The 15,580-nt window shown below is 38.8% G+C and overlaps 1 protein-coding gene across 25 annotated transcripts in view; it reads right to left on the reverse strand.

Moving 5' to 3' along the window:
- The window catches only part of CREM (cAMP responsive element modulator), a 197,176-nt gene that overhangs the window by 128,449 nt on the left and 53,147 nt on the right, over positions 1-15,580 (reverse strand). The window contains exon 1 of one of the 25 annotated variants that reach the window (XM_010600262.3): positions 2,243-3,639. The exons of 22 other annotated variants lie outside the window; for them this stretch is intronic. In XM_010600262.3, coding sequence (XP_010598564.1) covers positions 2,243-2,320 — 78 coding nt within the window. In that variant the 5' untranslated portion in view covers positions 2,321-3,639. Of the gene's footprint in view, positions 1-2,242; positions 3,640-15,580 lie in introns of those variants that run through there. 2 more of the 25 variants (XM_064285094.1, XM_023539771.2) reach the window with 2 other exon arrangements.

Genomic DNA, 15,580 nt, shown 5'->3' on the forward strand with positions numbered 1-15,580 from the left:
CCCATAAACCTGAATCTCAGGGTTCCACAGACCACACTTTGAAAATTGTTGCTCCATACTAATGCTGCCTCTGCATTCTTGTTTTACAGCAAACAGAGCAGAGTGCTGAGGAGGGCTGTGATTTCAGCTCGGCTATGGCAGCACAGAAAGGGGCCCTGGTGGTACAGTGGTTAAGGGCTTGGCTGCTAATCAAAGGTTAGTAGTTCAAACCCACCAGCTGCTCTGCTGGAGAAAGATGTGGCAGCTTGCTTCCGTAAAGGGTAAAGGTTACAGCCTGGAAAACACTATGAGGCAGTTCTACTCTGTCACGTGGGCTTGCTACAAGTGTGTGAACAGACTCAACAGCACCCAATAACAACAACAGAGATACTCTGTCAGATACCCAGTGATTCCCAGTATTTTACTATTTTTTTAATCTAGAGTAAGATATCTGAAGACAATGAACTTGAAACTACAGGGAAAAAATCAAGAATACTACAAATATTCTTACAAACCGGACCTGTGGATTGAAATGGGAGGTAGTGTTCATTCACTTCCTGTAGGGAAATGCCCTAGGTTCAAAGAAATCAGTTATTTTGAAAAACTGAAAAACAATTATAGAAAGATTGATAGTCTTTTGATAATTACGAGTCACACCTTAAGCTGCATTAACTTTCTTTTAAGCACAACTCTCAGGATTTTACATTTTTAAACAATAGCTCTATCAAGCTGGCTTGTGTCCAAGAGTACCTGCTGTAGAAAGGGAGCTATACCCAACTAATACAAGTCTCCTCAGTAGCCTAGAAATATACAAATTCTGTTACTACAATGAAACATCCATGTCCAAACTGGGCAGTGCAAAAGCTCATGAGACAGCGCTTTCATTAAACTGCTGAAATAAAGGCTGAGAACGAGCACAAATGACATGCCCTACAGTTAGAATTCAGATTTAAAAAAACCCCACTGCCGTGGAGTCAATTCTGATGCATAGTGACCCTACAGGACAGAGTAGAACTGCCCCCACAGAATTCAGATATAACCTATTAAATAAACCTCTTAGATCTAAAGAACTGTCAAGATAGTCCATTTTGTCATTGATTTTGCCAAAACTGATTAAGTGACTAGCATTAAACCTACAACTACATTAGCAGAATTAACAGACCAAAACTTCACCATTATTCATTAAAAAAAAAAAAAAAAAAAATCACGTGTCCTCCTACCCTGGTAGATCAGGGCAATATGAAAATACGCTGCCCTTGAGGTGAGGTACAGTACAGATAGCAAAGGTGATTCGAGAATACGCATGCTGGCCCAACAGTAAAAAGTGGGTAGGAAGCACCTTTTTGTTTTCTGTAAGGTGATAAATTCAGTTTTAGACAGGCTAAGTTTAAGCAATGGTATGTAACTATAGGGAAACCAGGTGGAAATGTTTAATAAGCAAGAAGAATTAGGGGACTGATGCTTGGATTAGACCTCAGATAGGAAACACAGATGCGAGAAATATCAAGAGCTATCTATGAAGAATATTGTAACTATTCTATTCTATTCATAATGTGCAAATGGGTTCTACAGAAGCTCTAGAAACAAACGGGTATCAATTAACTAAGAAGTCCTTCCTAAAACTGTACTCTTACAGCAAGACAAACTGACGCTTACTTGAATTGATTCAATATGCACGTTGCAGATAAAAAGAGAAATCTTGAAGTTTTCATTCCAAAACTTCTTTTTTTAATAAGCAAAAACCAGACAGAAACAAGTCGTATTTATGAATTAACTCATTCCTTTATTCACTCAACAAACTTTTATTGGGCACCTACCCTAGGGACCAGTCTAGACAATGAGGATACCGCAGGGAACAAAAAAGTCTTTGCTGACCTAGGTCAGGAGGAGACACTAAACGGATGAAGAAACCAAAACCATAATTTAAGATGGCACTAAATTCTAGAAAGAACAATAAAGCAGCGTAAGGGATTAGCGAATGACGATGGGGGCTGCGGACGTGGAAGGAGACTGCGGAAGACACACTTGTGGGAAGTCCCTCAGAGGAGGTAATGCTTGAGCAAGAGGCCTACAAGAAGAGGGAGAAAGCCCCAGGAAGATCTAGGGATACAGTCATCACATTCCAATAATCAAGTAGGCAGCTGCTCAGAAAACAAACTAAAGAAATAAGACGGATGAATTTGGTAGTTCATAATTGTCCTACCTCTATTTACAACAAATCTCTCAAAGCACGTAGCATGAATTCACAGTAGCCATAATTTACCTGTTTTTCCAGGTCCCCTGAAGAACAGTCCTCTTGGATAGGACGCCTGACACATAGACTATGCTGATGCCGCCACATCCAATAAAGCCCCCCCGACAGAGCAGTTAACCTGAAGAAGTAAGGTGATGCAACTGACAGCCTTTGCAATTTAAAAAGCCCTTAATAATGACACCTAACTCTGGGAAAACCTCACAATGCTGTGACACAGCACTTGATTAGCACCTGGTAGACTACCTCCATCTGTAGCTAAGTTCCCACAGATGAGGTTTATGATGTCACAGTACAGCTACATACGTCACAGAGCTACTAGGCCTGAGTTCAAGACAGTTAACAAAGGATGAAAAAATATGTGGTGAACTCACAACATAGCAGGATGCTCTACCAAGTCTGCTGCTTGAGAAATCAAATCTCTGCATCACCTAGTCTAATGTCAAGGACGACAACGAAAATCCACTGACAATCTAGGCAAGAAGTCTGAAACCTGTCCTGATTTCTGTGTATGAAAAGAGAAGCCTCAAGCGTCTGCTTCTTCCAAAGGGGGGAAAAATGTACTATTTAAAGGATATTTCATATATTTTAAGACAGAAAACAGGAAAATAAGAATACTGTAAATGTGAACACTGAATAAAGATGTAAAATACATCACTTTAATTTTTCAAAACTCTCACTGAGCTGTGCTAATGGAATAACAAGTATCTACAAAATGGGAAAGACAGAGCTGGTTCTTACTTTAGCCGGTCTTTGGTGCCTTCCTTTCCCACTGGGTTGTTTGTTTTAAAACAATACGGTTAACAAATTACAAAATCAATGGAGTTAAATTTTACCTTGAGACTATCAATTGAAAAAAAATGTTGATAACAAAATTAGCCAAGTAAGACTAATATTTTTTATATCTACTACCTGTTATAATTCTAAACAGAATGACAGGGGGAATGTCACTGCCTCAAATCCTGTTTGACTGTGTAAGGCATAAATAAATACTCTGAAATCTATAATCAGGATAAAAGAAGAGGAACAGGGATCACTCTTTCTGGTACATACAGATAAATGGCCAAACTTTATTGCCCTTAAAAAAATTCACCTCTTCAGAGCAAAGCAAGTCTCAGACTTAAGTCACTCTTAATTAAAGGACAGAGCAGAACTGCCCCATGGGGTTTCCAAAGAGCACCTAGTGGATTCGAACTGCCATCTATGCCACGGGGGTTTCCCTTAATTGCATAACCCAAAAACCAAACCCATTGCTGTCAATTCTGACTCACAGCGACCCTACAGGGCAGAGTAGAACTGCCCCATAGGATTTTCAGGGAGTGCCTGGCGGATTCAAACTGCTGACCTTTTGGTTAGCAGCCATAGCACTTAACCACTATGCCACCAGGGTTTCCTTAATTATATAAAAAAAATTTTTTTTTTTTTTTTATATAGGGGGGCTAAAAAAGTCTGTTTTGAAAACACTTCCAGTAAACAGTGATAATCATTTGAGGAAAAATTAAAATTAGGGGTTCTTTATCCTTTGAAAAACAACACCCTGGTGGCGCAGTCGTTAAAAGCCCAGCGGCAACCAAAACGATGGCAGTTCACATTCACCAGCCACTCTTTGGAAACCCTATGGGGCAGTTTTACTCTGATCGATAGGGTCGCTGAGTCAGAATTGAATCGATGGCAATGGGTTTGGTTTGGGGTTTTTTAAACTAATGTTTATACAGTGAGATCTGTGAGAGCCAGAAATTGATGGGGTTGCCTTGCTTTCCAGGCCTTGCACGTTTTCTGCCTTTGACAGGATGCAGTCTTACCACTTTTGTATCCTTCCTATTGTTAAAAAATACCTGAATTTTCATTCTGACAGGTTTTTGCCTTGCACAAGTTTCGTAGGTTAGTATCCTAAATTTCCTATTTATATTATTTGGAGCATGATTTTACATTCTAACCAGTAAGTAATATATTTCATTTATTAACATAATACATTTTTACTGTGTTTTAGGTGAAACTGTACAGCACAAATTAGTTTCTCATTCAAAAATTTATACACAGATTGTTTTGTGACATTGGTTGCAATCTTTGCAACGTGTCAACACTATCCCCCTTTTCCTTTCCACCCTGGGTTCTCCGTGTTCATTTGTCCAGTTTTCCTGTCCCTTCCTGCCTTCTTGTTTTTGTTTTTGGGCAGGTGTGCCCACTTCATCTCATATACTTGATTGTACTAAAAGCACATTCCTCACGTGTGTCACTGTTTATTTTATAGGCCTGTCTAATCTTTGGCTGAGAGGTGGACTTTGGGGATGGCTTCAGTTCTGAGTTACCAGGGTCTAATCTTTGGCTGAGAGGTGGACTTTGGGGATGGCTTCAGTTCTGAGTTACCAGGGTGTCTGGGAGCCATGGTCCTGGGGGTTCCTCCAGTCCCTGTCAGACCAGTAAGTCTGGTCTTTTATTGTAAATTTGAATTTTGTTCTTCATTTTTCTGCCGCTCTGTCCAAGACCATCTATTGTGATCCCTGTCAAAGTCAGTCTCTCATACAAAAATTTATATGCACTTTGATATGTACTCCTAGTTGCTCTCCCCCTAATGAGACAGCGCACTCCTTCTCTCCACCCTGTATTCCCTATGTCCATTCGGCCAGCTTCTGTCCCCCTGTGCCTTCTCATCTCCCCTCCAGACAGGAGCTGCCCACACACTCTTATGGTCTACTTGAGCCAAGAAGCTCAGTCCTCACCAGTACCATTTTCTATCTTATAGTCTAGTCCAATCCACATCTGAAGAGTTGACTTTGGAAATGGTTCCAGTTCCATTAGTCCTTTGGACTATATTTTCCTTGTGCCTTTGGTTTTCTTCATTCTCCTTTGCTCCGAACATGATGGGACCAATAGATGTATTTTAGATGGTTGCTCACAGGCTTTTATCACCCCAGATGCTACTCTCCAAAGTCAGATGTAGAACTTTTTTATGAACTATGTTACGTCAATTGACCTAGACGTCCTCTGAGACCATGGTCCCCAGCCCTAAGCCCCAGCAATTCAATCCCTCAAGCTGTCTGGATGTGTGGCTTAGGCATCTAGTGCTGCTATAACAGAAACACCACAAGCGGATGGCTTTAACAAAGACAAGTATATTCTCTCATAGTCCAGTAGGCTAGAAGTCCAAATTCAAGGCACTGGTTCCAGGAAAAGGCTTTCTCTATTGGCTCTGGAGGAAGGTCCTTGTTACCTGTCTTCTGGTGGTCTGGGAGCATCTCAGCGCAGGAACCTCAGGTCCAAAGGACAAGTTCTGCTTCTGGTGCTGCTTTCTTGGTGGTGTGAGGTCCCCAACTCTCTGCTAGCTTCCCTTTCATCTCTTAAAGGAGATAAAAGGTGGTGCGGGCCACACCCCAGGGAAACTCCCTTTACACTGGATCAGGGATGTGACCTGGTAAGGGTGTTACAATCCCACCCTAATCCTTGTTAACATAAAATTGCAATTCCACCCTAATCCTCTCTAACATAAAATTACAACCATAAAATAGAGGATAACCACACAATATGGCGAATCATGGCCAAGCCAAATTGATACATACATTTTTGGGGGGACATAATTCAATCCATAACAACGTGTCTAGGAAGCTTCTATGACTTTGCCTTGATCAAGTTGTGCTGCCTTCCTCTATATCATATGTTGCCGTTCCCTTCACCAAAGTTACTGCTATCTACTATCCAATTAATGATTTCCCCTCTCCACACCTCCCCTCGTAACCATCAAAGATTGTTTTTTTTTTTGTGTGTACATCTTTTCTTGGTTTTTTATAATAGTGGTCTCATACAATATTTGTCCTTTTGTGATTGATTTATCTCACTCAGCACAATGCCCTCCAGATTCATCCATGTTGGGAGATGTTTCACGGATTCATCATTGTTCTTTATCACTGCATAGTATTCCACGGTGTGTATGTGCCATAGTTTGTTCATCCATTCATCTGTTGATGGGCACTTACGGTGTTTCCGTGTTTTGAATATTGTGAATAATGCTGCAGTGAACATGGGTGTGCATATGTCTATTCGTGTGATGGCTCTTATTTCTCTAGGGTATATTCCTAGGAGTGGGACTGCTGGATCACATGGTATTTCTATTTCTAGCTTTTTAAGAAGATGCCATACCGTTTTCCATAGTGGTTCTAACACTTTATATTCCCACCACCAGTGCATAAGCGTTCCCATCCCCCCACAACCTCTCCAACACGTGTTATTTTCTGTTTTTCGACTAGTGCCAGAAATGTGCTAGTAGCTCATTCTAGTTTTGACTTGCATTTGCAGGGCAATGGTTAATGATCACTGGCGCTTCCTCATTTGTCTGTTATCTACTTAAATTTCTTCGGTGAAGTGTCTATTCTTATCTTTTGCCTATTTTTTAGTTGGAAATTTGTCTTTTGTTCTTGAGGTGTTGAAGTATTTTGTAGATTTTAGAGATTTGACTCTTGTTGGGTATGTCATAGCCAAAATTTTTTCCAAGTCTGTAGGTTCTCTTTTTACTCTTTAGGTAAAGTCTTTTGACAAGCATAAGTGTTTAATTTTTAGGAACTCCCACTTACCTGGTTTATCTTCTGGTGTTCGTACTGTTATGGTTTGCACTCTCCTTAAGCCATGTATTAGGATCCCTAGTGCAGGACCAGGCAGTGTTTCGTTCTGTGGTGCACAGAGTCGCTATGAGTCGGAATCGACTCGACGGCACCTACCAAAAGCCACCCCGGCATTGTCCCCATTTTTTCTTCCGTGATCTTTGTTGTTTTAGGTTTTATATTCAGGCCCTGGCCCATTTCGAGTTAGTTCCTGTGTGCGTTGCGACGTACGGGTCCTGCTTCATTTTTCATTCAGATGGACACTTAGTTTTATCAGCACCATTTGTTAAAAAGACTCTTTTCCCCGTTTAATGGACTTTGGTCCTTTGTCAAAGATCAGGTGGCTTTAAGTAGTGAATTTATGTCTGGGTTCTTGATTCTGTTCCGTTGGTCTGTGTGTCTGTCACTGTACCAGTACCCAGCTACCACCAGTGACCACCCTGACAGGGAACACAACAGAAAGTCCCTGACAGAGCAGGAGAAAAGTGGGACACAGAACTCAAATTCACGTAAAAAGATCAGACTGACTGAGACTGGAGGGACCCCAGAAGACATGGCCCCAGGCTCTCTGTTAACCCAGAACTTCAGACTGACTGAGACTGGAGGGACCCCAGAAGACATGGCCCCAGGCTCTCTGTTAACCCAGAACTTCAGACTGACTGAGACTGGAGGGACCCCAGAAGACATGGCCCCAGGCTCTCTGTTAACCCAGAACTTCAGACTGACTGAGACTGGAGGGACCCCAGAAGACATGGCCCCAGGCTCTCTGTTAACCCAGAACTTCAGACTGACTGAGACTGGAGGGACCCCAGAAGACATGGCCCCAGGCTCTCTGTTAACCCAGAACTAAAACCATTCCTGAAGCCAACTTTTCAGACAAAGATTAGACTGGACTATAAGACATAAAATGATACTTGTGAAGAATGTGCTTCTTACTTCAAGTAGATACATCAGTCTAAATGGGCAGCTCCTGTTGGGAGGCGAGGTGAGTAGGAAGAAAGGGACAGGAGCTAGTTGAATGGACACGATAAATTCAGGGTGGAAAGGAGGGGTGTGCTGCCATGTTACAGGGAGAGCAACTAGGGCCACATAAGAATGTGTGTATAAATTTTTGTATGAGAAACTAACTTGAGCTGTAAACTTTTACAAAAAGCACACACACACAAAAAAAAATACCTGGATTTAAAAAAAAAGAATGATTTTGGTATTGGGATCAGGATTGCATTACATCTATAGATTGCTTTGGGTACAACTGACATTTTCACAATGTTGAGTCTTCCTATCCATGAGCATGGTATGTTTTTCCATTTATGTAGATCTCTTTTTGTTTCCTGCAGTACTGTTTTGTAGTTTTCTTTGTATAGGTCTTTTATGTCCCTGGTAGATTTATTCCTAAGTATTTTATCTTTTTAAGGCATTATTCCACTGTTATTCATGAGGTTTTCACTGGCTAATTCTTTTCAGAAGTAGACTGCCAGGTCCTTCTTCCTAGTCTATCTTAGTCTGGAAGCTCAGCTGAAACCTGTCCTCCATGGGTGACCCTGGTGGTATCTGAATTCTGGTGGCATAGCTTCCAGCATCACAACAACACACAAGCCCCCAGAGTACAACAAACTGACAAATTATGGACAACATTGTGAAGAATGGGAAATCCAGAACACTTAATTGTGCTCATGAGGAACCTGTACATAGATCAAGAGGCAGTTGTTCGGAAAGAACAAGGGGATACTTAGTGGTTTAAAGTCAGGAAAGGTGTGTGTCAGGGTTGTATTCTTTCATCATACCTATTCAATCTGTATGCTAAGCAAACAATCAGAGAAACTAGACTGTATGAAGGAGAATGGGGCATAAGTATTGGAGGAAGACTTATTAACAACCTGCCTTAAGCAGATGACACAACCTTGCTTGCTGAAAGTAAAGAGAACTTGAAGCACTTACTGAAGAAAATCAAAGACCACAGCCTTCAGTATGGATTACACCTGAACATAAAACAAATATCCTCACAACTGGACCAATGAACAACATCATGATAAATGGAGAAAAGATTGAAGTTGTCAAGGATTTCATTTTACTTGGATACACAATCAACAGCCATAGAAGCAGCAGTCAAGAAATCAAACGATGCATTGCATTGGGTAATCTGCTGCAAAAGACCTCTTTTAAGTGTTGAAAAGCAAAGATGTCACCTTGAAGACTAAGGTGCACCTGACCTGAGCCATGGTATTTTCAATCGCATCATATGCATGTGAAAGCTGGACAATGAATAAGGAAGACCGAAGAAGAGTTGATGCCTTTGAATTGTGGTATTGGTGAAGGATATTGAATGTACCATGGACTGCCAAAAGAACGAACAAATCTGTCTTGGAAGAAGTGTGGCCAGAATGCTCCTTAGAAACAAGGATGGGGAGACTGCACCTTACATACTTTGCACATGGTGTCAGGAGGGATCAGTTCCTGCAGAAAGACATCATGCTTGGTAAAGTACGGGGTCACTGGGAAAGAGGAAGGCCCTCAACAAGGTGGACTGACACAGTGGCTGCAACAATGGGCTCAAGCACAATAACAATTGTAAGGATGGTGCAGGACTGGGCAGTGTTTCGTTCTGTTGTGCATGGAACAATTCGACGGCACCTAACAACAACAACAACAACAAGGGATTATTATAAATGACATTGTTTTCCTGATTTCCTTTTCAAAATTCTCTTTTATGGTGTATAGGAATCCAACTGATATTTGCATGTTGATCTTGTATCCTGCTACTCTGCTGAATCTTTCTATTAGTTCCAGTAGTTTTCTTGTGGAATCTTTGGGGTTCTCTATGTATAATACCATATTATCTGGGAATAGGAACTTTATTTCTTCCTTTCCAACTTGGATGCCCTTTATTTCTTTTTATTGCCTTATTGTTCTTGCTAGGACTTCCAGCACAATGTTAAATGGGAGTGATGATAAAGGGCATCCTTGTTCTGTTCCCATTCTCAGGGGGAACACTTTCAGCCTCCCTCCGCTGAGAATGATGTTGGCTATTGGTTTTGTATAAAGCCAAAAAAAAAACCGTTGCCGTCAAGACAATTCTGACTCATAGCAAGCCTAGGACAGAGTAGAGCTGCCCTGAGCTACCCCGTAATGCTTCCAAGGAGCATCTGTTGAATTCGAACTGCCAACTTTTTGGTTAGCAGCTGTAGCACTTAATTACTATGCCACTGGGGTTTCCTGGTTTTGTATAGATGCCCTTTATTATGTTGAGGAATTTCCCTTCTATTCCTATTTTACTGAGAGTTTTTATTAGGAATGGGTGTTAGACTTTATTAAATGCCTTTCTGCGTCAATTGAGATCATCATGTGGTTCTTTTCTTTTGTTCTTTTTATATGGTGGATTATGTTGACTGATTTTCTAATGTTGAACCATCCTTGCACACCTGGTATGCATATCTTGGTTGTGGTATATTATTTTTTTGATACGATGCTAAATTCTATTGGCTAGAATTTTGTTGAAAATTCCACATCTATATTCATGAGAAACATTGGTAATTTTCTTCTTTTGCAGTGCCTTTGCTTGGCTTTGGTATCAGGGTTATGCTGGCTTCATAGAATGAATTAGGAAGTATTCCTTCCTTTTCTAAGCTCTGAAATAGTTTGAGTAGTGCTGGTGTGAGCTCTGAATGTTTGGTAGAATTCTCCAGTCCAACTGTGCAGGCCAGGACTTTTTGTTGTTGTTGTTGGAAGTTTTTTTTATTACCTCTTCTCTCTCTTCTCGTTATGGGTCCCTTCAGATTTTCTGCCTCAGCTTGTGGTAGTTTAGGTAGATGATGTGTTTCTAGGAATTTGTCCATTTCTTCTAGGTTCTCAAATTTGCTGGAATACAATTTTTCATAGTGATTCTTTTTATTTTGGTTGTTTGTTTTGTAACGTCCCCCATCTCACTTCTTATTTGGGTTATTTCCTTGCCTGTTTTTCTTTTATTAATTTGGCCAATGGTTTGTCAATTTTGTTGATCTTTTCAAAGAACTAACTTTTGGTCTTGTTGATTGTTTCTACTGTTTTCCTGTTCTCTATTTATTTCTGCTCTAATCTTTATTATTTCCTTTCTTCTGCAGGCTGTGGGCTTCTTTTGCTGTTCTCCTTCTATTTGTTCGAGTTGTAGGGGTAACACTTTGATTTCTGCCTGTTCTCCTTTTTTGATGTGTGTGTTTATTGCTGTAAACTGACCTCAGAGCATTGCCTTTGCTGTGTCCTAAAGGTTTGAGTATGATATGTTTTCATTCTCATTTAATGCTAAGAACTTTTTTAATTCCTTTTCTGATTTCTTCAGTTACCCAGTTGTTTTTAAGCAAGGTGTTATTCAGCTTCCATGTATTTGATTTTTTTTCCCTTGTTCTTCCTGTTACTGATTTCTACTTTTATGGTGTTGTGATCAGAGAGGATGCCTGTATTATTTTGATGTTTTAGATTTTATTGAGGATTGTTTTATGGCCTAAAACATGGTCTATTCTACAGAATGTTCCATGTGTATTGGAATAGAATGTATACTTTGCTGCTATTGAGTGTTCTATATATGTCTACAAGGTCATGTTGGTGAATTTTGGCCTTTAGATCTTATGTATCTGTGTTGAGTTTCTTTCTAGATGTTCTGTCCTTTACTGAGAATGGTGTGTCGAAGTCTCTTACTATTATTGTGGAACTATTTCTCTTTTGTTTTATGTATTTTGGAGCCCTGTCATTCAGTGTGAACATAATACATTTTAAAAGTACTATGGCAATGTACACAATCTTTTCAGAAGTCAAAACTCTTTTAGATTCAAGACTTTTAAAAATTAACCTTGTATTTGGTTTCAATAAGACTGAAAATGAATGCTTGCTACATGTATTTCAAAATAATAAATGTACATGTAGAAACTGCAGTCAGACCCTAAGCTAGAAACGGCAGACACAAAGGCAAGCACAGTGGATACGAACACTGCTCTTAACAATACAGATCATTTCCAATAGTGAATAGGAGATTTACACACCGAATACCAGAAACCACTGAACGAACGCCTAAACATCACTGAACATCCAAAACTTCACATTAATCTCTGTTTCTGACCTACATCACTCTTTATGGGAACTTCTACGAAGCAGTTAATTTATCTGAATTATTCTATCACATTCCTATCAATCACTTGGTATAAACTCTAAACAGCGTTGACTCAGCAAAAACCACCTTAAAAAAATTGTAGTAACTGTTGTCCCAAATTTGGTGATTATTAACTGGCTTCTCTCCAGGAAAAAAAAAATTTCAACAAAATTGATTTTATTAAATGACAAAGGGACTTGTTTCATCCTCTTAATAAGATATAATTCTAAAGCTCTGGATACTCTCATACTCCTGGCCCCAGTATCACATTTCAACAGATAGAATGGTTATTAATACCAGGAATTATAAGGAAGCAATTATGAATGCATTTAATGGACATTTAAATTTTATATGTTCTTCACACACCCTAGTTCAGAGGTGAATTGAGGTCTAACTATGAAACTATCTTATCTGCCATTGAATAATCAAGTAGCATTATACAGTGTGTGTATATATATATGTATGTGTGTGTATAAAAGTATATAGTACTTTATATATATAGCATATATACACATACATATACATGCTGTATTATACAGTAACTTTTTTTTATATACACATATATATAGCATATATTTATATTTACTATTTGCTAGCTGGAGCCTTCGTGGCATAGTGGTTAAGAGCTTGGCTATTAACTAAAAGGTCAGCAGTTTGAATCCACCAGCTGCTCCTTGGAAACCCTATGGGGCAGTCCTAGTCTGTCCTATAGGGTTGCTACAAGTTGGAATCAACTCGAAGGCAACGGTTTTTTTGTTTTTTTTTAAGTATGGGTTTGCCTAGAAATTGTCTGGTTCAACACTGAGTACCTGTGTATTACAGTTAAGAAATGGTAGAGTGTTCAATGAAATCTAAACCCAGATTGCCTAGATTCAATGAACACAGTTTCTTCCTCACTGCGTTGTTATGAGGACTGAGTTAATGTGTGTGAACCACTTAGAACAGTGCCTGGCACATAACAAGTATGCAGTAAATACTCACTTTTGTTATTTTATTATTATTACAATTTATTTAAATAATTTTGGTCAAGAAATGTAAAGCTTAAATAATGTACCTGTATTAACCCTTTGATTCGAAAGTGTTAAAATTTGAAAGAAAAATTCTTCCCCAAAATTGATGTGGGAAAAGGAGTAGGACCCAAGGATCTATATTAAAGTTAAAATCTGAATCAGTAACAAAACATGGCCAGATCAAATTGCATTCTTAATTGCCCCCTCCCTCTTTGGTTCATAAAGAAACCCTGGTAGCATAGTGGTTAAGTGCTATATAGCTGCTAACCCAAAGCTCAACAGTTTGAATCCACCAGGCGCTCCTTGGAAACTGGGGCGGTTTTACTCTGTCCTTTAGGGTCACTATGAGTCAGAACTGACTCGATGGCAACAGGTTTTTTGGTTTCGGTTCATAAACAGACAAATCTAAGAATTTAGTTCCTAAGAAACATTACAATGAAATTTGGTCTTACTATGAAATGTAAAATCCAGTAATAAATTGTATTTTAGATTTTCACAACCAAAATGTCACAAAGGAACTTCTGCAATGCTCTGAAATATCTAAAAGAAATCCAAACTACGAAAATTTAGAAGCATAAAACACAGAATTTTAAATCAGTTCATGGCATCCTATCAGGAGGGCTTTGCTTATAAAACCATAAATTAGATGTTCTTCTCTATAGCCTCTGTAGGCCTATCAAGCACAGTAAGCAGATTCCTGCTACTTCAGAATGAATATCTAAGTATGACATATTTTTAAACCAGCATAAGCAACTTCATCTTACAGCCTAATGCTACCATTTTAACATGAGACAGGTTACTAAAATGATGAAAAGTAAACATTTATTGTGCCAAGCCCTGTGCTTTGTACTTTAAAAAAATCATCTCATTTTATCTACAAAGTTAATATTTTCAATTTTTTAGATAAAGAAAGTGAAGAGGAAAGAATTCAGTCTTAGAACTTAAAACTACACATAAAAATTAAGAAAATAATTTTGTGTCACTAGTATTAAAATATAATACTAAAAATAGTACTTCACACCCCTACTTTTAAGTAAACAAACTAAATTTGATTCAGATTGAGTGTGCATGTATATAAATTAGGGCTCTTTTTCCTTAAACTAAGTAGAAAAGGTCAAACTAACTAAAACGCTCTAAGGACAAAAGATCTGGAAGACTAATTGACATTGGCAATACTGACCACAACATATTAACATACATAATACTGAATACATACCCCTTATTTTTAAAAAGAGTATTACCTAATGAAATAAAAGAGGTCTGCTTCTTCATGGAGCACACATTTAAGGCAAGGGATTCCCTAAACAATTTCTGCTTGCGTCATGTACATCTGATGGTTCCTCTACGTAAGACGTCCTATAACATAAACAGCTTTTCTTTCTCGCCCATACCTTCTGGCAAACCACTCTCTGACAGCACTTGGAAAATTCACATTTCTGAAGAGCACTCTTAAACCTCGAACAGTTTGGGATTTACAAAGGTCTGAGTAACACAAAATAAAGTAAGGCAAAAAAATAATTTCTGAATCTATTTAAAGAAGAAACTACAAAAATTAATGTTTCCTTTTTCAAATTTCAGTGCAAGCCTTTTTTTTTTTTTTTTAAATACTCTTTACAAAAGAAAAAAAGAGAAGGGTAAACGAATAATTGTGTTTACACTCTTATTTTTACATTATAAACTAAAACTAAGACAAACTTGAATATTAAACAAAAACATTAACAAACCTCACAGAAAATCATTACAAATGATAGGAAAATCTTTAACAATCTCTTAAATACTAAAACAAATTTGTACGCACTTGTCTTAGGCTGGGTTCTCTAGAGAAGTGTATAAATATAAAAACAGAGAGAATTATATCAAGGAAATAGCTCACATGGTTGCAGAGGGTGGAAAGTCCCAAGTCTGCAGGTCAGACCGGAGGCTTCTCCTGACTCATGTAGCTGCAGTGGCAGGTGAACTGAAGGTCAGCAGGTCATGCAGCAGGCCTCTGGCACACAGGCTGCAAAGACTGACAATTCCCAAGATCAACAGGTAAGATTCTAGCTTAAGTCCCAAGAACCTGAGGTCAGATGAACAGGAGCCAGCTGCAGGATCCAGGGCAAGCAAAAGCCAGCGAGCTTTGCCAGAAAGTCCACCTATATTGCATGCAAACCACACTCCCAAGGAAACTCCCTTTCAACTAATTGGCTGATCATAACAGATCTCACCATGGAGGTGATTAGAATTATATCGGATCTATTATGGAGGTAATTACATCATTACATAGCTGCCAAACTACATCATAACTGCCAAATTATCGAGAATCATAGCCTAGCCAAGGTGACATACAACCTTAACCGTCACAGTCCATCACTTGTCAACTTAGAACCCATACACATCTCTAAATATAGACAATTATAGTCATATTTGCACCTAACATGATACATCTAACACATGTATAATCAAAAATACACTAGCCTTGTTTACATCTTATATTTTATAAGTAAGGAAAACAAAAATATTTGATGTACACATACAATGAAAAAAATACTCATAACAATTACATTCCTCATTTCTACAACTGCTCACATGATTGTAACTGGTATTTAGAGCTACCTTCTTGCACCACCTGCTCCGTATTCCCTTTACCCAC

This window comes from Loxodonta africana, chromosome 4 (genome assembly GCF_030014295.1).
Source record: "Loxodonta africana isolate mLoxAfr1 chromosome 4, mLoxAfr1.hap2, whole genome shotgun sequence".
NCBI classification, from domain to species: Eukaryota; Metazoa; Chordata; class Mammalia; order Proboscidea; family Elephantidae; genus Loxodonta; species Loxodonta africana.